A 24,476-nucleotide genomic window follows, 5' to 3' on the forward strand; every position below is an offset into this window, starting at 1 on the left:
CAACGGACACTAACCAAATCCTATTCGGATTCTGCTCTGCTGTGATCTCTTTAAATAGTTCATCCAATTTACAAAACATGATTAACCCTTCTCTGATTTTCTAAACCAGTGGTGATGGCTTCGTGCATTAACAACTCCATAAATTTCAATAAGCTAAACCCCAAACCTTTCAAGAAATCTGGTGTCATCTACCATCTTGATTCGTATTCGGAAACTGAGTTGAAGGAACTCAAGCACAAGTTCATCTCTTATCTTGACCGACTTCAAAGTTGGGTAAGACAGGTTGAGTCACGTCAATCGGAGTTGCTTCAGCTTCAGGATGTCGATTTACGTAAACAAGGGAACCCTGTTGATAAGGCTAGTAAGAAGATCATTGGCCAAAAGCGTGCAATGCCTGTTGTTTCTCCTCATACAGAAACTAAACGTAAACGTTTGATGGAAAACAAGACTATGGAGTTGGATTCGACTGAGACCCGAAAAGTTGAGGCAGCCATGATGAGCAAGTGCGGTGTGATGTTTAAGGGTAAGCGTGCACAACAGAAAAGGCGTAGCAAGCCCTGGGCTGAGTTTATACAAACACCAGCAGTGGTGTCTTCTCAGCGCGATCCAGAAAAGCCCCTGCAGAAGCTTCCAACTCCAGCATTGCCTAAGAAAGTTTGCAAGGAAGTTGCTGGCAAAAGTGTACCTATGCAGAAGAGGACAGTGGCAGAGGCCAAAGAAAATCCACGCAAGAGAAGAGACATGTGTGTTCAGGAAAGGGATCAGTTGGGGCTCGTGTTGCAAGACTTGGCTGAGGAACATTTGTATGAGATTCTGCAGATTGTGGCCAAGCGGAATCCTAAGTTGACAACACCTGATGGAGATGGGGAAATTGAGCTCGATGTTTCTGCTCTTGACAGCGAGTCCATGTGGGATTTGAATGATTTTGTGAGGAACTTGAAGACTAAACAGGACAATAAGGTTACGTAAACACATCGACTAGTTATGACGTAGTCTGTAGCGGCCTATTGTTGTTTCTGGGATAGTGTAGTTGATCTGATATATAGTAGTAGTACCTAGTTGCAATAGAAGAGGATAGTGACATTGGCTGCTTTGTAGCTTCTTCTTGTAAGGTCCATCTTGTTTGTTTGACTGAAACTATATTAAATTGTTTGCACTTCTGACTCTACTCTTTTGTTCTTTGCCTGTATGGCTCTGGTCTTTAGTTGTGTTGTGAGATTTTGTTAGTTTTAACTTACAACTTATACACTTAAACATAGTGATATAACATCTGAAATCACTCTTGCTATCTCTCAGACTATTAATTACTCTCAGGCATGAGATACTCAGAGTATTAAGATCTTGTATTAAGATATTATGAACAGGGAATCATGCTATTCTTTTCAATGCAACAAAGAAAAAAAATTGATCATCCTATTTTATTCCATTATTACAGATAACAAATAAAAATACCAGAGTACCACAGATTATAAAGCATACAGTAGCTCCCAAATATTGCCAGGATAAGTGATAACACACAGCCCACTCAGTATATCACACGTTTTCACAGAGCATATCAACTGGTGGCAACCCTAAAAAGTAAAAACGAGTAATATGTTTGAAAATTGAGAAGTGACAAATTAGTCGCTAACATTTGCAAAACTTTGTGGCTGAAGAAAACCTTGACCTGCCTCATATCAGGTCTAGGACTCTAGGGACTGTTAACAGAGGTCAGTATGAGCATCGAAGCTAACATGGGTCAAAATTTCTATCAAAAACCAAATTTACGAAACAGCCTTGAAATTTTGAAATGAGCAAACCATCAAAATACAAGAAGCTTACATCAAGGATTCTGGATTCAAGAGAGTAGCAACATTGTATATGTTACAGGAAATGTAAAAATGTCACTCATATTATAAAGTCTATTGCTACCACATTATGCAAAAAAATATTAAACATGTGCAGAAACCTTTGAACCACAGAATAATATAACATCTTTTATAAAATATGTTCCCAACCATTTTCATAGACATTACAATCTAATGAGTCAGTAACAAACCCATAAGTCGGAAACCCACTGAAATCGAGTTTTCTAGAAAAACCAACATTATAAGAACGATACTACCATACGATTAGCTAGTAAAATAATATAGAAGAACATGAAGCACGATGTATCCTCCATACCAGCTGCTTGCACAACACCAACTAGATCGCAAAACTTGTACCTAAAGATATAAAGTAACACGAATTAGAAAATTTATTAAATTAATTGACAGAGATATAGCTACATCTAGGTAATAAATACCCGAAGAAGCGAGAAAGGAAGTAAAAACGAGAACATGGTAATGGAATCAATCTACGGAGAAGTGGCAGACAATGTAACGGGCTGTTAGGATTAAAACGTGTACATACAAATTGTATGCTAAATAGATCTGACAGCAGACCTGTATCAAATTGATACAAGGTTAACAAATGTGTACCAATGTGATGCGTTGTTCAATGTGTCACATCCGTACGACATGCGTATAAGTCAGCCTACAACGGTGATACAGTGTACAGAAAGACTTATAACTATATATGTTAATCTCTGTCGTCTATCTTCTCTTGAAATAAAAACATCAGACACATCCGTTTTTCTTCAGCATATTAGAAGGATACACATATTGTTCATGCGTGATAGCAGGATACGCAGTCAGTTGCATGTATTTTTATTGCTATATTATTGTGTTGTGCCATGAATAAATTTGCAAAAGACGTGCTTGTTTCTTATCTCTTGATTCGTATATTGTCTAAAATCAATAGATGGTGCTAATAATGGACTAAGGACATTGGTTTTTGTAAGTTTTACTAGTATAAATAGATGTGTGTACTATATGGATGAATGTGTATTTACATAATGACCAAAAACAGCACATGTTGAACATTTGATTACCATTTATGTGAACTATGTACCTTATGATGTACTTTTAATTTTGCTCATTACGTAACATAAATGTAAAATAGGGAAAGAAATAAGGATATTACATTTTTACATGATATTTTTCAGAAGTCGTTTTGAATCAAATACTGGGCATGTGCCTTTTCCTTGATCTTAGTTTACCTCAATGTAATGATAAGAAATAAAACATGAAGAGCTACTATAAAATGATAGGCTAAATAAAATCAGCAAAACATATTGACATGCATGATGGCAAAAAATTTAGGTAAGTTGCTTACTCTAGCTTCTAATTCTACTACTGACTCGTGATTCTTATTTTTTAACTATTGCAACCATTGTTTAGCTTAGTATTGGCAATACTTGCACTGTATAAAGTGAAAAATAAACATAAGATCATATTCTAAAAAGATAAATGAACACATCATATTACTCTGCTGACATAAATTTTCGTGATGTGCTGTAAATGATCTACATTAATTTTTATTGCAAAGATGTTATATTAATATACACAACAATATATGCATTAGGCTTTGGAGTTCACATACATTTGACAATGAATTACAAAGATGTAAAAAAACTAATATGTACGGCGTTTTCAGTTTGTTTCTTGCGTAACACCATGACCATTACCAAACCCTCAGTTTCAACTTTTTATGGTGGTTCTTCAATTTAATTTCTGACTTACTGTGATAGGTATTAAAAACCCTACTTCATTCATATTATCTTATTAATAAAATTCGATTCTGGCACTAACTTTCTCTTCCAAAAGTTATGGTTTAAACAATTAATGTTTTTTCTCTTTGCAGAAAGATGTTGGAAGGATGGATGAAAAAGTAAACAAGACAGCTAGGAACTTATTATTTCTTTCTTTCTTAATACTGACCAGAAGGATTTTGTTCAGCTACAATGCTCATTTGTGCAATACGCTCTTCTTTGGGAATTTTAATTTTCTGTGACTGTGATTCTGCAAAAAGTACCAATAGCATCAGTATTTAGTTAGAATATACATTGTCCACATATGTGTATACACACTCACACACATTTATAAATGTGTGTGTGTGTGTGTGTGTAAAAGCGATGCAGTTTAAATGAACCTTTCGTCTTTCTAAAGCTTCAATATCTGTTCTTTCTCTCCAGTTGCTCTTGTGCAGTTTAATTGGCCGATTTCCAACATACTTGCCTGGAACAAATCAACATATACATCAGCTTCTGATTCATATTCTTACACCAGACATATTACTCCTTGTCAACATAGACATACCTTTATTTTCTAGATGTCTTCCAAATCATTATCAGCCTAGTTTGCAAAATATATTTTATACAAAACTAATTATTTGAATGCTAGGAAAATGAACAAGTATACATCTTCTAAAACTGTGTTAGTTACTAATTACATTGTGAGTATATCACCACGTGAATAATATTTCATAAATAATTGTATTCCATAGTCATTCAATCATTTACAACACAAATAGTTACATACTTACATAAGAATTATGCACAATTGTACCCAGAAAACTCAGTCTTAAGGACCAGCATCATTCCAAAATATCCCAAATCCTACAAGTGACTGATCAAATTAGTACCACAAGTTTCAATGCACTAATTTCAACCGTCACTTGTAAGAAAAAAGACATTCTAACATATCATATTCCTACAAGTAGCTGATCAAACTAGTACCAAAAGTGTTTGAGAATCCACCATAGGCTAACCCTTAAGTGCTAACCCATTTGGTGCACAATGGTAGTGAATTTGTTCTGTATAGATGCATCCGAAATTTCTCATACAATTGATGTGGGAAAGTGGAAGTAACAAAAGTAGCAGTGACATTACAGCTTCACGCCACACCGTACAAGGATCTCACTTACCATTCCAGAGATTACAAATCATGACCCATATTGACTAGAGACTTCAGAAATATAACAAAAAATAAGCACTTGAAATTTTGTATTACGAATATAGCTTTCAAATCAAGATAAAGCATACAAAAACATAGAAACTACCCAAAACAGTGTCATGCATACTCATACAAGTTAAACAAACTGTTATTATACTAGATACACATTCCTCCCCATTTTCGACTTGCGAAATCTAACTTAACACAAAACTCAAAAAATCTATCCACTTAAAATTAGGAAATATAGTTATCAGTCACATATGATATACACAGTACTACCAAGTCCTACTGTTACACTGTCATTATATAAAATCAAACAATGCAACCAATTTTGGGTGACAATAAGTTGATGTATTTTATTCAGAAATATAACATAAGTAATTTGGATCAGATGGAGCATTTCTTAAAAATATATTTTGCTTAAAAATACAGAAAGCAGATGTAAGAAGTATAGAGAAACGATAATTATAAGCAATGGAAGTGATATATTTTCATCACAGCAGTAAAGAAATCACCAGTAGATCTTTCTGAAGTGCTGCAGATATTGCAATAGCCTAAAAAAAATCCTCATTTCATGTTATTTTATAGATTATATTAGAATAGAAACTAAGCTAACCAGGCTTTTTTGCAATCCATCGCAGTTCTGTTATCCGGTGGAAAATACATAAAGAGGGCAATTCCCAACCTGGTATCTTTCAAAAAAGAATGTGCAACTCAATTGGAATTTGAATCTCAAAAAGAAACTAAAGTAGACTTGCCTATGGGGTAAAAGACTTTCAAACATGCCCCCATCGTAAAGCAAACTCAAGACAGAACACCACAAGGTGAGCTCACTCTAACAGTTTTAAGGTTCACTGAGATACAGTTCAAGCATGAGTACAAACATGAGATGAACTTGTAAGACTGATAATCTTTAGACCAGGTAAATGCAAGGTGTAAGGTCATAACACAAGAAAAGCAACCAAATTAGTCATATGAGCAACAAGCAAAAACTTCATTTCAGACGAAATATAGTCCTTCTATCTATAGACCTCTTCTATCTAAATCCTAACATTTGTCAGCAAGCCTGGTTGACACCTCACTTTGAAACAAACTGCGTCATGTTGCAAGAATTACCTTAGTTCTCCCATTACGGCCTAGAAAAACTGAAGAAAGACAAATCCACCAAAAAGACTTCAGTAACTTTTAACTTTTACATCAGCATATGGAGTTGCCTAACAGCAGAGCTTACTTATTTAAAAAGCAAGCAGTTACAAAAAAAAAAAAAAAAGAAACAGGAAAAATGTAAAAAGAAGTCAATATGGCTTCTAACATCCATCAACTATAAGATAAAAAAATTAAGTACAGAGAACGTACCCTGGCCATATTAAAAGAAGGAAATCGTGAGAATGCTTTCGAGAGAATATCATCATTCACCTCATTTCCAAGATCACCACAAAATAGCCGGAAATCATCTGCAAAACAAAACATTTAATGAGCTTAAAAGAGAGACTAAGATTTATATCATAACTAGGGTAAGGCCAGAAAAAGAAGTTTTATCTAATATAGTAAATCAATTAACTTACTATTAAATATAAGAAACAAACTATACATCCTTCTGGTGTGTGTGTGGATGTCTGGATGACAATAAATAATAAAAACTAAATATCTTTGCTACTGAAAGAAGGATTGAGTCCTTTGTAATGTTGTTGTTTGTATGTTCATATCTCAACCTTCATCCTACCCCTGTGGCCTGTACTACATCAAACAGGCTGTAAGTCCTACTGATCCCATTCCTGTCCAAAAAATAACTGAAAACACCCCCAATGGACCACTGTCCAAACCTCACTTGATGTCTCGGGACTTTCGTCAAGGACTTGAAAGAGACAAACACACTAGAAATCCCTACTTGCATACCCTTCTATTTCACAGCCACCACCGTTGCAACTAGAATTAGTCTGTGATATTTCATAATTCAGACATAAACCTACCTTGCAATTGCGTATCTGAAGGTAACAGATGCCAACTCCTGCTAGCTGGATACTCATGAAATAGAAAGATTACTATGATACTAATAAGTATCATAGCGATGACAAATATAAGTGTTATATTCAGTTGCTTTTATCCAGTACAGATCAAAGTATGGGTAGTTACAGGGTTGTTTGGGAGTATTGTCCTCAGAGTAGTTATTCCAAACTGATGTGCCTTGTAATAAACATTTGTGCAACTTAATCATTGATTTATGCTAGTTGCGCTAATGTTTAATCTCTATCAAACATTTGTTTTTTTTTATCTATGAGGCCTTTTGTCTAAACTTCAACCCTTGGAACTTGAAGTGATTTTCGACTTTAAGTAAAAAATGTGTGCTTGTGTAGCAAGTTAAAAAGTGACTTGGTTAAAAACAGTTTAAAGTCATAAGTTGGTACTATGTATCTATTGTTGCTACTTCCCTTATCTCTGTCACTGTCACCAAATAGTTAAGTAAACTAATTCTAGTCAAACTCAAATTCTAAAGTATATTCTCCTGGGTATATATACTACCAAATTATAAGAATCCTAAAATGTTCCTAGTAATCATATAATAACACCAGTAAAATAATGACATAGAATCTTTTATCTAAAGAACATAATAATAATAAGTCAACTAATTGTCCATTTCCAAGATATGCATCATCTTCTAAACCATGTTCCTCTGATAACCTATGTTAACCGGACTCTTCATTTTGTCTCGAGTACCCGTGTCGGACACTCGACACTCGGACATGGGTATGGACACTCCGACACTTATTTTAAGCCAAAAACATGTAAAATTTTCAAATTATTGCCGAGTCCGACACTCCGACACGTATCCATGTTGGACACTTTTAGCCGAGTCCGGGTAACTTAGCTGATAACTATGGAGATCATACTTACTTCCAAAACAATGGGTCCCATTTCAAACTTTTTTAAAATTTTATTGTGTGTGTCCCACATTTTACACTCCCACTATCACATTCATTACTGCTAGGGATAGATAAACTGATATAAAATCGAATCACGCTTTACTGACAGAATTACAACTTTTAAAGTTGCAAGTAGACTTTAAAAATATTTGTCACCAGAAAACCCTGACAAAGAGGTGCTTTGCTTTGCCTGCTAGGTATGTGAAAGCAGTTGGGGTATGGTTAGATGTTGTTTATGTTACCCGGACTCGGATAAACTGTCCAACATGGATACGTGTCCGAGAGTCGGACTCGGCAATATTCTGAAAATTTCACATGCTTTTGGTTTAAAATAAGTGTCACAGTGTCCATACCCATGTCCAGTGTCAAGTGTCTGACACGGGTTCTTGAGGCAAATTGAAGAGTCAGGGTAACATAGTGTGAGGTTCCATCTTTTTTCAAATATATTCTTTCTTATGGGTTCATCTCTTTTTATGTGTGCTGTGTTTTAATTAAGGACTTTAATTTGATTAGATCTTTATAAATGAGTATTACTGATTTCTAGCAAAATAAAATTGGTTGCACTTGGACTTGGACATACTAACAATTTAGAATCAATCAAGTAATATATGGTTTAGCACAGGTATAGAAAAATTAATATTAATTTATTAATCATAAACCAATATCTAGGAAGTGGAACATACTTTCGGGCCACTCTGCAAGAATAGGATCCTCCCATGTTTGACCAGCTGCTTTACGAGGTATAGCTTTTTTCTTAGTCTCTGCTTTGTGTTCGATTTCACTGCTTGCAAGAGCAGCTTTTACACTTTCCAGAGCTTCAGGAGCTATGGTTTGTGCATCCCTTTGGAATAGCTGTTGAGCCTGTTCAACATAGAAATATACTTCAATTATAAATACATGGGACTTGCCAACACAGCTATGATACACAATTTGGAGATGTTTATATTACAGTACTAAAGTGTCACAATATCTGGGTAAAACGTTTTTTCCACTGATAAGATTTAGATGAGAAGGTTAAGATATTAGATATGGTAGATGTTATATGAATGAACTCAAAGCAAGACCGATACTCGATATAACAAAGGATATGTAAGAAACCTAAAATAAGTGTGCGCACAAATCAGATGAAAATGGAATCAAGTGTGAGGACATTCCACCAACTTATTATAAGAAACTCAAATGAGTACATATATGCAGCCAATAAAAGAGAAGCCAGAAATGAAAGAATCTACAAACTTAAGGTATACGCAAAGGGGCGTGATTAAACCATATAAAAGTTTGATTCGCTGATTAAACTTTGTGAAAATCAGTGTAGCAAAGCTTGATCAGCGAATCAAACTCTAAGGACATGCTTGCACAATCACAAGAAAACACATCCAAGCCCTCGGCACTGAGATGGCCATGAGGAAGCTTGTTTAATCTATCAGCATTCGCAATTTCACTCCACACTGCCTACTGGCCTCGGGCCTTGACCTTGGGCTTCATGTAAACTCCATCCAGATATTCTGCATACAAAATCATTGTCCATCTGGATTATCCTTCCACTATAACTTCTTTAAAAATGCAACATATCTCTTAGCTTTTGTTCCAAAATCACAATGACACCCATGCTATTTCATAAAGAATTAATTACCAAAAAAACTATATAATTATGGTGTTTTTTTCAATTTAATCATAATAGTATATTTGTTGCAGGATAATGCAAGTAACTTTAATAAACTTTATTTTAAAAACCCAATCTCACTAGTTTATAATCATGGTTAAGTTAAAATTAAGATGAATGCCACATATATTATCAAGTTATTAATTAAATTATTTGGTACATGAGTTTTATTAATAACTAGTTGAGAAGCCGCGCGTTGCGGCGGCCTATAAAAATTATATTAATGATTCAATATTAATATTTGTATAATAAATTAATTTTGTGGTTGTTTATAAAATGTATATTAATATTTCAAAATTAATGTTTGTAGGATAAAATAAATTTATATTATAAAAATCTTGATGTAATACCAATACTAATATATAAAATTGCATAATTGGACTATAATTCATAGTGAAAAAATGAAAATAAATTTATACACGTAATTAAATTCAAAACATGACGAATCTTAATTTTATTTGTGTTTTTTTTTAAAGTAATCTTGTTCTTACATTGTCACCTTCCTCTAATTTTTTTGGATTGATTGTGCACAAAAACATCTAACTTAAATCTGTGAGATAGCTAACAACCTTTATTTTTTAATACTGTATAAGCAGCCTTCACTTACGGAGAAAACATATTATGCATGAATAACTTTTTTCTGTATACAAAATAAATTATATAAAAATTAACAACAACAAACATGTCCGGTGAACAAAACAAAAAAACAAACCAGAACAATTTTTTCTCGATCTCTCTTTATGTTTCTCTATCTTTGTTTCTTTTAACTCCCCACCAAACTCTTTCTCTTCTCTCGGCACTAACCACACTTATGATTCGAATACACATCAATTCTCGAGCCCGGATAGAGGACTCCATAATTATTCGTTCGCCAGAATCAGAAGTAAAAATTTTGGTAGAGTTAGAAATTGAGCAAGAGAACTATCGTCAGAAATATGGTTGTGGTATTGAGAAAAAGAGGAGGTTGTGTTTCGATAATCCAAAATCCTACGATCTATAAAGTATTTATAGGTGCAGAGAGACTTGTGTGCTACTCTTTCCCATAATTAAATAATTTGAAACAAATTAGATTAAAACTTTCAAGTTACTATTTTTCATAAATAGTCTGAAACAAAATCAGATTCTGAAACTTGCTTCTAATATATCAGAAACTAAAAAAGGTAGTTCTAATTTTTGATAATTTTCATTCAAAAATTCCAGAAAATTAGAAAAATAGAACGAAGCAATGTGAACAATTTTTTCTCGATCTCTCTTTATGTTTCTCTATCTTTGTTTCTTTTAACTCCCCACCAAACTCTTTCTCTTCTCTCGGCACTAACCACACTTATGATTCGAATACACATCAATTCTCGAGCCCGGATAGAGGACTCCATGATTATTCGTTCGCCGGAATCAGAAGTAAAAATTTTGGTAGAGTTAGAAATTGAGCAAGAGAACTATCGTCAGAAATATGGTTGTGGTATTGAGAAAGAGAGGAGGTTGTGTTTCGATAATCCAAAATCCTACGATCAATAGAGTATTTATAGGTGCAGAGAGACTTGTGTGCTACTCTTTCCCATAATTAAATAATTTGAAACAAATTAGATTAAAACTTTCAAGTTACTATTTTTCATAAATAATCTGAAACAAAATCAGATTCTGAAACTTGCTTCTAATATATCAGAAACTAAAAAAGGTAGTTCTAATTTTTGATATTTTTTCATTCAAAAATTCCAGAAAATTAGAAAAATAGAACGAAGCAACGTGAACAATTTTTTCTCGATCTCTCTTTATGTTTCTCTATCTTTGTTTCTTTTAACTCCCCACCAAACTCTTTCTCTTCTCTCGGCACTAACCACACTTATGATTCGAATACACATCAATTCTCGAGCCCGGATAGAGGACTCCATGATTATTCGTTCGCCGGAATCAGAAGTAAAAATTTTGGTAGAGTTAGAAATTGAGCAAGAGAACTATCGTCAGAAATATGGTTGTGGTATTGAGAAAGAGAGGAGGTTGTGTTTCGATAATCCAAAATCCTACGATCTATAGAGTATTTATAGGTGCAGAGAGACTTGTGTGCTACTCTTTCCCATAATTAAATAATTTGAAACAAATTAGATTAAAACTTTCAAGTTACTATTTTTCATAAATAATCTGAAACAAAATCAGATTCTGAAACTTGCTTCTAATATATCAGAAACTAAAAAAGGTAGTTCTAATTTTTGATATTTTTCATTCAAAAATTCCAGAAAATTAGAAAAATAGAACGAAACAATGTGAACAATTTTTTCTCGATCTCTCTTTATGTTTCTCTATCTTTGTTTCTTTTAACTCCCCACCAAACTCTTTCTCTTCTCTCGGCACTAACCACACTTATGATTCGAATACACATCAATTCTCGAGCCCGGATAGAGGACTCCATGATTATTCGTTCGCCGGAATCAGAAGTAAAAATTTTGGTAGAGTTAGAAATTGAGCAAGAGAACTATCGTCAGAAATATGGTTGTGGTATTGAGAAAGAGAGGAGGTTGTGTTTCGATAATCCAAAATCCTACGATCTATAGAGTATTTATAGGTGCAGAGAGACTTGTGTGCTACTCTTTCCCATAATTAAATAATTTGAAACAAATTAGATTAAAACTTTCAAGTTACTATTTTTCATAAATAATCTGAAACAAAATCAGATTCTGAAACTTGCTTCTAATATATCAGAAACTAAAAAAGGTAGTTCTAATTTTTGATATTTTTCATTCAAAAATTCCAGAAAATTAGAAAAATAGAACGAAACAATGTGAACAATTTTTTCTCGATCTCTCTTTATGTTTCTCTATCTTTGTTTCTTTTAACTCCCCACCAAACTCTTTCTCTTCTCTCGGCACTAACCACACTTATGATTCGAATACACATCAATTCTCGAGCCCGGATAGAGGACTCCATGATTATTCGTTCGCCGAAATCAGAAGTAAAAATTTTGGTAGAGTTAGAAATTGAGCAAGAGAACTATCGTCAGAAATATGGTTGTGGTATTGAGAAAGAGAGGAGGTTGTGTTTCGATAATCCAAAATCCTACGATCTATAGAGTATTTATAGGTGCAGAGAGACTTGTGTGCTACTCTTTCCCATAATTAAATAATTTGAAACAAATTAGATTAAAACTTTCAAGTTACTATTTTTCATAAATAATCTGAAACAAAATCAGATTCTGAAACTTGCTTCTAATATATCAGAAACTAAAAAAGGTAGTTCTAATTTTTGATATTTTTCATTCAAAAATTCCAGAAAATTAGAAAAATAGAACGAAGCAACGTGAACAATTTTTTCTCGATCTCTCTTTATGTTTCTCTATCTTTGTTTCTTTTAACTCCCCACCAAACTCTTTCTCTTCTCTCGGCACTAACCACACTTATGATTCGAATACACATCAATTCTCGAGCCCGGATAGAGGACTCCATGATTATTCGTTCGCCGGAATCAGAAGTAAAAATTTTGGTAGAGTTAGAAATTGAGCAAGAGAACTATCGTCAGAAATATGGTTGTGGTATTGAGAAAGAGAGGAGGTTGTGTTTCGATAATCCAAAATCCTACGATCTATAGAGTATTTATAGGTGCAGAGAGACTTGTGTGCTACTCTTTCCCATAATTAAATAATTTGAAACAAATTAGATTAAAACTTTCAAGTTACTATTTTTCATAAATAATCTGAAACAAAATCAGATTCTGAAACTTGCTTCTAATATATCAGAAACTAAAAAAGGTAGTTCTAATTTTTGATATTTTTCATTCAAAAATTCCAGAAAATTAGAAAAATAGAACGAAGCAACGTGAACAATTTTTTCTCGATCTCTCTTTATGTTTCTCTATCTTTGTTTCTTTTAACTCCCCACCAAACTCTTTCTCTTCTCTCGGCACTAACCACACTTATGATTCGAATACACATCAATTCTCGAGCCCGGATAGAGGACTCCATGATTATTCGTTCTCCGGAATCAGAAGTAAAAATTTTGGTAGAGTTAGAAATTGAGCAAGAGAACTATCGTCAGAAATATGGTTGTGGTATTGAGAAAGAGAGGAGGTTGTGTTTCGATAATCCAAAATCCTACGATCTATAGAGTATTTATAGGTGCAGAGAGACTTGTGTGCTACTCTTTCCCATAATTAAATAATTTGAAACAAATTAGATTAAAACTTTCAAGTTACTATTTTTCATAAATAATCTGAAACAAAATCAGATTCTGAAACTTGCTTCTAATATATCAGAAACTAAAAAAGGTAGTTCTAATTTTTGATATTTTTCATTCAAAAATTCCAGAAAATTAGAAAAATAGAACGAAACAATGTGAACAATTTTTTCTCGATCTCTCTTTATGTTTCTCTATCTTTGTTTCTTTTAACTCCCCACCAAACTCTTTCTCTTCTCTCGGCACTAACCACACTTATGATTCGAATACACATCAATTCTCGAGCCCGGATAGAGGACTCCATGATTATTCGTTCGCCGGAATCAGAAGTAAAAATTTTGGTAGAGTTAGAAATTGAGCAAGAGAACTATCGTCAGAAATATGGTTGTGGTATTGAGAAAAAGAGGAGGTTGTGTTTCGATAATCCAAAATCCTACGATCTATAGAGTATTTATAGGTGCAGAGAGACTTGTGTGCTACTCTTTCCCATAATTAAATAATTTGAAACAAATTAGATTAAAACTTTCAAGTTACTATTTTTCATAAATAATCTGAAACAAAATCAGATTCTGAAACTTGCTTCTAATATATCAGAAACTAAAAAATGTAGTTCTAATTTTTGATATTTTTCATTCAAAAATTCCAGAAAATTAGAAAAATAGAACGAAGCAATGTGAGAGGCGCCACCTACACGCCCCTCGCTTCTCCTTTATATAAGTATATTGATTTTACTATCTCATTAAGAGTCAAAATCCTAATTCACAATCTACACAAACGCAGCGCGTACTAAAACTTATGTTCGAAGGCGACCATGTTCGTGTGATTTTTTGAAACCACCGTCTGTCAGGTACTGTATATCGATTATTTTTCATGCGATTTATATTAATTTATATCGAATTGATAATTTTATTTAAGAAAAAATAGATTTTTTCGCCACCAAACTTATTGTGTATTTAGAAATTTAGAACTAAACTATGATTTTTTTGTCACTGATGTTAGGTTCGGATTTTTTTGTCACTGATGTTAGATTCAGATTTGATTGTTAAAACTATATTATTCTTTTTAGCATTATTAAAATACTATGGTAGTTTGCAATACTTTAGTGATATGAAAACAAGGTTTAACACACATTTTAATACTTCTAAAAAATTTAGTTTCATAAATTAATTTTTTTTTCTAAATAAAAATTTATTATTTGAATTTTTATGCACAAAAAGAAAATGTACATATAGCTGACTTCTTATGTATGTATAATAAATTATGTAAAATTTTAAAATTAAATTAAAAAAATTGATGTCTTGTGCTGCTTGTGACATTCATGTCAGCTATGAATTAATCATGGTTAAAGATTCATTAAAATTGGGTTATGTCAAATTGATTTTGTATTACTTAGTTGCATTATTCTGCAACAAAAACAGTTTTATGGTTAAAATGAAAAAATCACATAAGTTTAATAGTTTTTTTGGTAATTAAGTCTTTCAAAAATAATTTTTTCTTTCATGATCATAGAAATTATAATATTTTAATGTAAAACTGAAAACCAAATATAGAATCTCATCTTAAACTTGAATTAAATTCAAATTTTAAGCTGAATAGCGTTTTATTATGAATGATAATAGTATCCACCATGTTTAATAATAAATATTTATTAAAAATAACATGATTCTATGTAAAATAATCGTGCAAAAAATATATTTATATGATTCTATTATGGATTCTGATCTGGATTCTATAATATTTAATATCAATAATTTGGATGAGTTTGGATGTTAGATTTAATATATTAAGTTTAATTAGTGTTTAGCTATGTAGTTATAACCTTAACAAATAATTATTTGTGAATATTTGTGAAAAATGAAGTGTTATGACAGTGTTCTGTGTTGTTCTTTTTTTAAAATGTTCTATGTGGAGTGCAATCCTATATATATTTACTTATTTAAAAATATATATTTATATAGTATATATTCACGTATATATAAAACCATATCATACGCTAAATTTTTGTCAAAAATAAAACCCAAAAAAACAGACTTTACCGGGTCGAATTCTTCTTTCTCTTGTCTCCTGGAAAAACCTTAAACCTGACCTTCACTCTCACCCTCTGCGAACACCCAAACACTGATGTTGCGAGCTCTATCAAGCACAAGAAACAATGAGCTTCCAAGAAGATATTATTCAAGAATTAGTATACCCCCACGTAATTGCACCCCCAAATCACACACAGTAGTGCGTGTTTCCCCCAAAACCAACATCGCCCATCTAGGCCCACCTCCCAAGAATGAGTATAAGCCTCGACAGCTCTTGTCTCTCCCTCCTTTTCCTTGTAATCATCAGCTGCCCAGCTTGCTCTCGTCTCGTGTCACTGCGATTATGTGGATGAAGTTTTATTTTCAAGATATCGAAGCTCCTGTTATTCAATCCCACTTCAACAAGGGGCTAGTAAGTTCTCGACTTGAATGTCGATGTTGGAGTTTTGATTGCTGATTTATGTGGATGCTATATGCGATTTTGTGATGTATGGGCTCGTTTCGTCTTATATAAATGTGTTGTTCAGTTGTTAGTAAGTGTATTTTTGTAATGTAGTGTAGAAGGTACTGGAATATCAAGAATGCAATAAAAGTTAATTAGGAGGAGAAAGTAATTGATTTGCGGAGGAGGCTATTAATGGAAGGGGTGAGCTATGTTTTTTTAAGTTAAATCCATCAGGTACCATTCTATTAACAAATTTCTTAGGCTGTATCGTGTAAAGTTATATAGAATCTCGGCCAGCTCGACTTATTAATAAATTATAACTAAGCAGTGATTTTCGTTTCCCCCAGCTCAATCTGTTCCTACCTAGAATTTTCTCGTTGTAATTTTTCATCCCAACCTGTTCCTATCAAAGAATTTGTTTGCTTATATATATATTACCGGTTACCTATGATTTATTTAGTATGAACTACAAGGCAAAGGTATGGCGTACAACTAGAACCTGACTTAAACAAATAATAGATTAGATTCACTAATAGATCAAGGATGAACAAGTTTAGTCGGAAATTCTTCATGAAACAAAGTAATAATGTAATTAATCTGCAGTGTTCTATCATAGCTGAGCTGGCCTTTAGTCAGATGACTCAGATCAATGGTTACCGTAGAAGATAAATAGAGGCACAACTCATTACTAAATTATAACGTGTAAATATTTTTGTAGTAAACTTGATGTTGTGTGTGCATGTATTCATGGCTTCTGTTCTTCAGTTTTTGAAAGATACCGTGTTCTCTTTAGGATATTTTATACTAGTATTCTGTTGGCAAGTCGCCCTATATATTTTTCTTGACAACAAAAAAATAGGCCCCGGCCTTGGTCCACCTCCCCCCCTCCCCCAGAATCCTAGTTTCTTTCTCACTCTCTCCCAATGTCATAATGTTCAGAATGCAGCAGCGAATCACAGAAAGATTTTATCTAAGAATTAGTCGACCTCCACCAAATTGCACCCCTAAATCACACACTGTGTTGCATGTAGCCTATTCAACTAAAATAGCCCATCCTGGTCGACCATAAACATCGCCCAAAACCACGACAGTTCTTGTTTCTGCCTCCATTCCCTCATTAATCACCCAGTTTGGTTTTAACACATTTAACTGCAATCATATGGGTGAAATGTTTTTTTTTTTAAATATTGAAGTTTCTGTTAACCAGTCCCAGTTTTTATAATTTGTCTTATTATATGCACAAGCTTGTGTAATTAATTCCCTTTTTATTTGTGTGTTCTAATTACTTTAATTGTTTTATTTCGTTTTGGGGTTATTATATATGATGTTCTCTGCTGGTTAGATTAAGTGTATAATTTGTATTCAACAGGTGCATATAGATGATGATAATCGTTCAGATGAGATATCTCTATATAGCCAGGGAAAAACGGATCACCTGAGAAAGGTAATACTTCGATTAATGGGTTGTTTAATTGTTTCTAGAGCTTATTGCACTTTGTAACCCTACACTTTGGCTGATTAGCAAATCAGACCCTACACTTTGAAACGTGACAGTTTGTAACCCTAAGTTTCATTTAGCTTTCGATTTGTAACCCTGGCCCACACATCCGTTAAAAACAACCGTTGACTTTAACTGCTTGAGAGGTAACAGTGTGTATATTAGTTTCTAACAGCTACTTTACCCCCTGTGACCTCTCAAAATTTATGTATTATATTTTAAAATTATTTCTGAACACACACAACAATATATATTAAATCACAAATAATTTTTAAAATATGTATTTATTTTAAAATTTTAAAATAAGTTACATCGTTTATGTAAAAATAAATAAATTTTCAGATTCTAAATCTCAATATGTATTTTAGAAATTATTTTAAATTGTTTTACATCGTTGTGTGTGTTCAGAAATAATTTCCAAATATGATACATAAATTTTGAGGGGTCACGTGGAGTAAAGTAGCTGTTAGAAACTAATATACACACTGTTACCTCTCAAACAGTTAAAGTTAACGGTTGTGTGGGCCAGGGTTACAAACCGAAAGCTAAATGAAACTTAGGGTTACAACCTGTCACGTTTCAAAGTGTGGGGTCTGATTTGCTAATCAGCCAAAGTGTGGGGTTACAAAGTGCAATAAGCTCTTGTTTCTATTACTCCAACAATATTTTGTGGGTTTATTTCAGTGTTCTAAAAATCGGTCTAGGCGGCCGCCTAGGCGGTGCCTAGGCGCTAGGCGGCCCCGAAACGCCCCGATTCGGTCCTAGGCGGTGAATTAGATGTTTTTTTACAAAAATCGGTCCTAGGCGGTCAACATCCCGCCTAGGCGGTCCAAATCCCGCCTAGGCGGTCCAGGCGGCCAATAACAAAAAAAATAATATTTTTAATAAATAAAATCTTAAATTATAATTATATTATAAGAAATTAAGTATTCACTTGTACTTAACTTAATATCTTATAAAAAAAGTAAAATGACTAATATTTTTATTTAATATTTCTTACATTATTTATAAGAGACTGATTGGTATATATTTATTTAATCAACGATTTTGTATTACATGTATTAAGTATTTATTTTATATATAATATTATATTGTTTACCGGTTTCACTCTACTAGTAGTGAAAAGTAGATAAAATTATTAAATACATTTAATTATAATAATTTAAAAATAATATATGTCCGATTAATGCTCCGATTAATCTTTCCGATTAATCCCCGTTTTACCGATTAATCGCTAGAAGGTACCCCGACCGCCCTGGGACGCCTAGCGATTTCTAGAACACTGGTTTATTTATTCTACAATCTGCAGTACCGTACAGATTAAGCACAGCGAGGTCATGAAGACAGGGGCAAGGATTTATGTACCTGTTTCTGTAGCGGAAACAAGAATCTCGAACAGATTTAACTCTATACCAACGGGAACATTGTATCCTAATGCTGATGAGATTGAGTATCTGCAAAGGCTTGTCAAATACAAGGCATGTCTCTATGTCTTCTATTTTTTTCAAATAAGTTGGAATTGTGAAAAAACCTACAGTATTATAAAAGTGTTGATGCCTCTACTCAATCATATTATGAATATTGCTACTTTGATGTTTGATTTTTCCCCTTTGGAGATGATGTCTTGTTAGGGAACACTAGATGACTAATAATATTTGACTGATTATCTTCTGTCAAAAAGTAACGTAGTTTTCTTTTTTGCATTGTGTGGAATTATTTATATACAAGTTTTTTCTTACTAGGGGAATATATGTCATTCAAAATCTGTACTATTCGGGGTAGAAGCAAACTGCAAATGTACTTTTGTAGCTTATAAAATGGCTTCATGATAACGCTTTGGATCAAGATATGGTTACCTTATTAACTTTGTTATTCCTTTGTGTTTTCTGAATCCAGGACTCTGCCATAATTGTGCTAAACAAACCTCCCAAATTGCCGGTGAAGGTATGCTAATTTAGGATGCTTTTGCACTCCACCTGATATAATTTGTTTCCCTAAATGATCTTTAAAATGCTAGGGAAACCTACCTGTTCATAACAGCATGGATGCACTGGCTGCTGCAGCATTATCTTACGACTATGATGAAGGTCCTAAATTGGTGAGGTTCTTGTACATGTGATATCTTTTCTCACTCTTTTGCAATGGATTCCTTATGTTTTAGAAACAGCCTTTACTAAATCAGATCATTTTTTGGACATGTGGTTGAGCAAGATAATTCTGTTACATAATTTGTTATACGTGTGGTGTGTACTATGTGTACTCTATATTTATATGTACGTGCAGGGTGCACACCGATTCTTTCTACATGTATAGTAATGGCAATCTTGTTATATTAGGCCACTTGTGTAACTTATTTATGGAGTAATTTTAATATGAAATATGTGTCCAATTTTGTTTCTTTCTAAAATTACATTTCCTTTACTATTGTGGTTGTGGTTCATGTTTCTGTGGATGGAATGCATAATACATCTGTATTTGGACATCCTTATGTCAGGAACTCCAGGCCCTGGCAATGTATTTTTGTATATTTTTAGTGTTTTGTTGTGTTTAGGAGAGAGAATTAACAGAATAACAAGAGAACATAGGAGAAATAGCAGAAATATAGTTAGATTCAGTAGAGATACCAGAGATTAGGTAGAGAAATGAGAGAAAGATAGAATGGGTTAGAAACCTTAAAGAGAGAAAGACAGATAAGGTACAGAGAGAGGAGAGATGGTGGAAATCATTCCATTTCATATATTCAACATAATCGAAATGTAATTATAGACACTCTTTAACTAACTAGGAACTGAAATGACACCATCACCCTTATTATTACTATAGTACTGCTACTCTGCTAGTGACACAATGACAAATCTATTACTAATGCTAACATTCAAGACACCTTATCCGGTAGTTGTTATGAAGAGGCTACCTTAATGCTTTTAGTCATATAGTGAGTGTTGCAGTATTACCAGGGCTTCATTTATATATTCTAAGAGTCTTCCTGAATCCTGATCTTTGGTTATTTGTTCAGTCTAGAGAATATATGTGTGTGTGTGTGTGTACATGTATATATATGTGTATATATCTATATGTGTGTGTATTATAATGTTTTTCCAGCGTTTGTTTGATTTCTGGTAAATGTTTTCTTGATTTTCAAGTGTTTAGTTTTGGGAAAATCTTTTTTCTGAAGGGGGAAGTTCTGTTGAAAAAAGCTATGGTTGTAGGGAATTTTTTTTTCAATATCTGAAAATTTTCTCGCCATCCTCATCAATTTTATATTTATAGTCAAACGGTGGAATATAATTTGTTTTTCATGTGAATAAATTTTTTCTTAAAAATAAAGTATCCATAAAGTCTCCCAAGATATATCATGCGGAAAATATTTTCCAAAATCAAGTACTGTTCCAGTAACAAATGGAGCCAAAAATGTGCTCGTTTTATTAAAAAGAAAGGATATTTTGTGAACCTTAGGAAAGTTGTATATGTGGTTATGTTGCATATCTAATGTAATAATTTTTTTGTTGAAATTAAAATTACATTCATATCTCAAGTCTCTACACGCTTTTCAATTTTTTGATGCTAATGCGAATTAAGACAATTTTGGTCTACTTAACCGCTTGACATCATATAAAATTTGTTGGCATGCTATTTAATAGGTTCATCGTCTTGATAGAGAGAGCAGTGGAATTCATTTAATGGGCAGAACAAAAGAAAGTATAGCTCATCTACAGTGGTTGTTCAGCAGCATACCGAAGGGAAAGTCCTCGGATAAGGTACGATAGATCACGTTCTTGTACATACTCACTTCTGGAGGGCCAATGGTGCTTCTGATCACAGTTCGATTGAGAATTTTATAGTAATGTTTCAATTGTGACTAATGTACTAGTATCTTATTACTAACTTACAATGTTAGGCTTGGAATGATGCTTGTCATGCAACATATCAGAAATACTGGGCATTGGTCATTGGTTCTCCCAAGGAAAAAGAAGGGTTGATACGTGCTCCCCTGACGAAGGTTATCCCCCCCCCCCCCCGGCACACACGCACACGCACACACACACACACACACACGTCGTTATCGATGTGGTTACACCATCTTTTATGAGTGCCGAGCGGGGTGGATTTGTGCATTGAATAATTCGTCCAGGACCTTTTCAGGCATGACGAAATGACAAACCTTAAATCAATTGCAGGTACTTCTTAATGATGGAAAAACAGAGAGAGTTATATTGGCTCATGGCTCAGGTTTAGAAGCCTCACAAGAGGCAGTAACAGAATATCGAGTTCTGGGCCCTATGATTAATGGATGCTCATGGATTGAGTTGCTCCCACTTACTAGCAGAAAAGATCAGGTAATTAGATGCCGGGTGTATGTTTTCCCATTTATTATCCATTTCTTAAGACTTGCTATTAGTGTTAATATCATTCATCTCTGTTTTTGAGTGGCCTTTGTTGAATTTACACGTGTATCATGTCTGTTTGTGATCAGGCATATGAGCATATCTAATTGTTTGCATATTAATATTCTGTCCCTTCAGGTTACTTATATCATGTAACTATCTCATGTTCTGGCCTTGTATTGCTGTTTCTTTAATTTCCCATCTGCAATTTTGTGCTATTAAGAGTTATTTTAGCCTAGCTGATAAATTTGCTACAATAAATATAGCACCGTCTATCCTATGTCGTTAAAGGTATACAAGAAAAGTTACAATTATAATAACAATACTCTCCACTTTAAACAAAAGTAGTCAGACAATGATACTTTTGGCATGATATTGAAACGTTTAGATGATTTAGAAATGATTAGATTATATAGGGAATGTGCAAGGTGGAGCCAACAAAGATTCAAAAGAACTTGTAGGGAAAGCTGTAACAACTCCAATTTTGCCGGATATGTAAGAGGGAATTGGCTCTTCAGAGATAACTGCCACCATGTAAGCTAGGGAAGTTTTCATTTATTTCTGCCCCCCATACTTGTATTAGTGGTTTAAAAATAAAAAGTTAAGTGGTTTCTAATGCTTTCACTTGTCCCGACATTTACCTGTCAATTCCAATCCCTGTTGGGCCTCATACTCCAAATACTTGCCCACATTAGCTATCACCATTTATTGCTTCCCAAACTACCTTTCTTTCAGGTTAGGGGAATACTCGTTGCTTTCAACATCCGAATTGCAAAAACGAACAATTTTTATAGTTGATTAGTTGTATACATTTTAGCTTAAAAGATGTAATGCATATAATAAATACATAATGATGAGAACCAGAAGGGAGCTGGATTGGTGGGAGCCGACCCTTTAAATACATCAGTTATATTTTATTTGAAGAGTTTTTTTTTTTTTTTAAATAAATCTAAAAGCGATCAGTTCAGGATCAATAGGTAAAATGTTCAATCTACTAAACCATCATACCACAGAATAGTACTTGTTTCCTATTATATGTCCTTTGTTTTATTTTATATTCAATTTAACTACTGGTATGGTGGCTAATGATTTTTCGTTTACCAAGGTTATAGTATTAATCATATATATGACGATATACATGCCCTAAATTCAGTTGTGCATATCTTACTTCATTTTTTTAGACACTTGTAAAATTATCAGCATGATTTTGGAGTTATATTCAATAAATTTTAGCTCCTCACCAACATTTCTGGTTCTGCCACTGCATATGATCACTCTGTCTTATCTAAATCATATATGTAAAATAAATAAAGGAGATTAAATGTTCCTTGTATCTGGTGGATGATATTTGCATTACTATTGGTATTGACTATTGGGTTTGTGTTTATCCTTGAAAAACATAATCATCACGCTGAGAGCTCACTCAAGTCCTCTGCTATTACATTTTTTCCGGACAGATCCGTGTACATTGTGCTGAGGCCCTTGGAACACCAATTGTTGGTGACTATAAATACGGATGGTTTACCCACCGTAGATGGAAGCAAATGCCTAGAGTTGATTTTGAGCCAACAAGTGGTAAACCCTACAAGATGCGGAGGCCAGATGGATTGGATGTTCAAAAAGGAAGTGTATTATCTAAGGTACCGTTGCTACACATGCATTGCAGGGAGCTTGTACTTCCCAATATTGCCAAGTTTATCCAGCTCCACAAAAATTCATCAGAAAAAAAGCATAAGCCTCGGGACAGTAACTCTAAGCCTGATCTGCTTAGATTTGTCGTATCGATGCCGTCACACATGAAGATTAGTTGGAATCTTATGTCTTCTTATCTGGTCTAGTAACACTGAAAATTATACATCAGAAGGCTAACATCTAAACTGAGGCAGTTAGCAGACCAGAATTATGCCATGAATGACGATGGTTGGTACCTGGAAGTTATGTTCATATTTTGTAGAATACTTGTGTTTATTTATTAACACAGTCATCATGTTTTTCAGCTCGTCTTTGGAAGTTATAATTAAATGTACATATTGGTACAAAATTATTTTAATGATGAACTATAAATAATTTACTGCCAATTTTGCTAGTTTAAATATAATCATAATACTCCCTCCGTCCCAGTCAATAGTATACATTGGGGGACGGGGGCGCGGCACGGACTTTAATGCTTCAATATAGTATAGTTCTGTAAATTATTTTTAAGATTTTCTTTTTTTGTATAAAAATATAACATTTATACTTTTATAAAAAAAAGAAAATCTTAAAAATAAGTTGTAGAACTATGTTTTATAAGAGCCTTAAAAAGCGTGTCGAGCAGTGAAAAAGAAACGTATACAATTGATTGGGACGGAGGGAGTATACTGTCATAGGCACATATTTGTTGCCCAAGTAGGTATAACAGCATCTCCAATAGCGTTGACTATAATCATCGGCTAAATTGAACCTGTAAGATATTATGTAAAATTTGCTGAACCTGTAAGATATTGTATGATATGGTTATATTGGTTGGATATAATTTAAAAATAGAATGTTATTAATATTTTAGTTTGTTAAAATAGAATAT

The 24,476-nt window shown here is 33.5% G+C and overlaps 2 protein-coding genes across 10 annotated transcripts; one reads left to right on the forward strand and one right to left on the reverse strand.

Annotated features, from left to right (window-relative positions):
* Window positions 1–1,949: 1,949 nt before the first annotated feature.
* LOC108193255 (uncharacterized) lies at window positions 1,950–9,321 on the reverse strand. 8 transcript variants are annotated; one of them, XM_064081638.1, is made up of 8 exons: window positions 9,209–9,321; window positions 8,419–8,596; window positions 6,171–6,268; window positions 4,405–4,477; window positions 4,179–4,214; window positions 4,012–4,097; window positions 3,801–3,881; window positions 1,950–2,204 (listed from the first exon to the last, which is right to left on the reverse strand). In XM_064081638.1, the coding sequence occupies exons 1-4, from the start codon at window positions 9,254–9,256 to the stop codon at window positions 4,412–4,414; spliced, it is 390 nt and encodes a 129-aa protein (XP_063937708.1). In that variant the 5' UTR covers window positions 9,257–9,321; the 3' UTR covers window positions 1,950–2,204; window positions 3,801–3,881; window positions 4,012–4,097; window positions 4,179–4,214; window positions 4,405–4,411. The 8 variants fall into 8 exon arrangements, 7 of the variants coding, with proteins under 7 accessions (XP_063937708.1, XP_063937707.1, XP_017215325.1 ...); XM_064081637.1 differs by lacking the exon at window positions 4,179–4,214; XR_010285704.1 differs by lacking the exons at window positions 4,179–4,214; window positions 4,405–4,477 and having other exon boundaries at window positions 8,834–9,299.
* Window positions 9,322–15,558: 6,237 nt separating this feature from the next.
* On the forward strand, window positions 15,559–23,991 carry LOC108193540 (RNA pseudouridine synthase 3, mitochondrial). 2 transcript variants are annotated; one of them, XM_064082173.1, is made up of 9 exons: window positions 15,559–15,997; window positions 17,400–17,474; window positions 18,848–19,006; window positions 19,425–19,472; window positions 19,546–19,626; window positions 21,170–21,286; window positions 21,427–21,528; window positions 21,707–21,865; window positions 23,371–23,991. In XM_064082173.1, exons 1-9 carry the CDS (start codon window positions 15,680–15,682, stop codon window positions 23,749–23,751), a joined length of 1,440 nt encoding a protein of 479 aa, XP_063938243.1. In that variant the 5' UTR covers window positions 15,559–15,679; the 3' UTR covers window positions 23,752–23,991. The 2 variants fall into 2 exon arrangements, with proteins under 2 accessions (XP_063938243.1, XP_063938244.1); XM_064082174.1 differs by having other exon boundaries at window positions 15,930–15,997; window positions 18,838–19,006.
* The last annotated feature ends 485 nt before the right edge of the window (window positions 23,992–24,476 follow it).

This window comes from Daucus carota, chromosome 7, assembly GCF_001625215.2.
Source record: "Daucus carota subsp. sativus chromosome 7, DH1 v3.0, whole genome shotgun sequence".
NCBI lineage: Eukaryota > Viridiplantae > Streptophyta > Magnoliopsida > Apiales > Apiaceae > Daucus > Daucus carota.

What these genes read in the sequence shown, in the direction of transcription:
- LOC108193255 (XM_064081636.1), bottom strand. Translation starts at nt 9,256, where the DNA reads ATGATTTTGTATGCAGAATATCTGGATGGAGTTTACATGAAGCCCAAG. An exon ending in TCTTGCAGAGTGGCCCGAAA is followed by an intron (nt 6,269 to 8,418) that starts GTATGTTCCACT and finishes TTTGTTTTGCAG; the next exon opens with ATGATTTCCGGCTATTTTGT. An exon ending in CTTCTTTTAATATGGCCAGG is followed by an intron (nt 5,507 to 6,170) that starts GTACGTTCTCTG and finishes CTTTTTTGAAAG; the next exon opens with ATACCAGGTTGGGAATTGCC.
- LOC108193540 (XM_064082173.1), top strand. Translation starts at nt 15,680, where the DNA reads ATGTTGCGAGCTCTATCAAGCACAAGAAACAATGAGCTTCCAAGAAGA. An exon ending in AAAGGCTTGTCAAATACAAG is followed by an intron (nt 19,007 to 19,424) that starts GCATGTCTCTAT and finishes TTCTGAATCCAG; the next exon opens with GACTCTGCCATAATTGTGCT. An exon ending in TTACTAGCAGAAAAGATCAG is followed by an intron (nt 21,866 to 23,370) that starts GTAATTAGATGC and finishes TTTTCCGGACAG; the next exon opens with ATCCGTGTACATTGTGCTGA.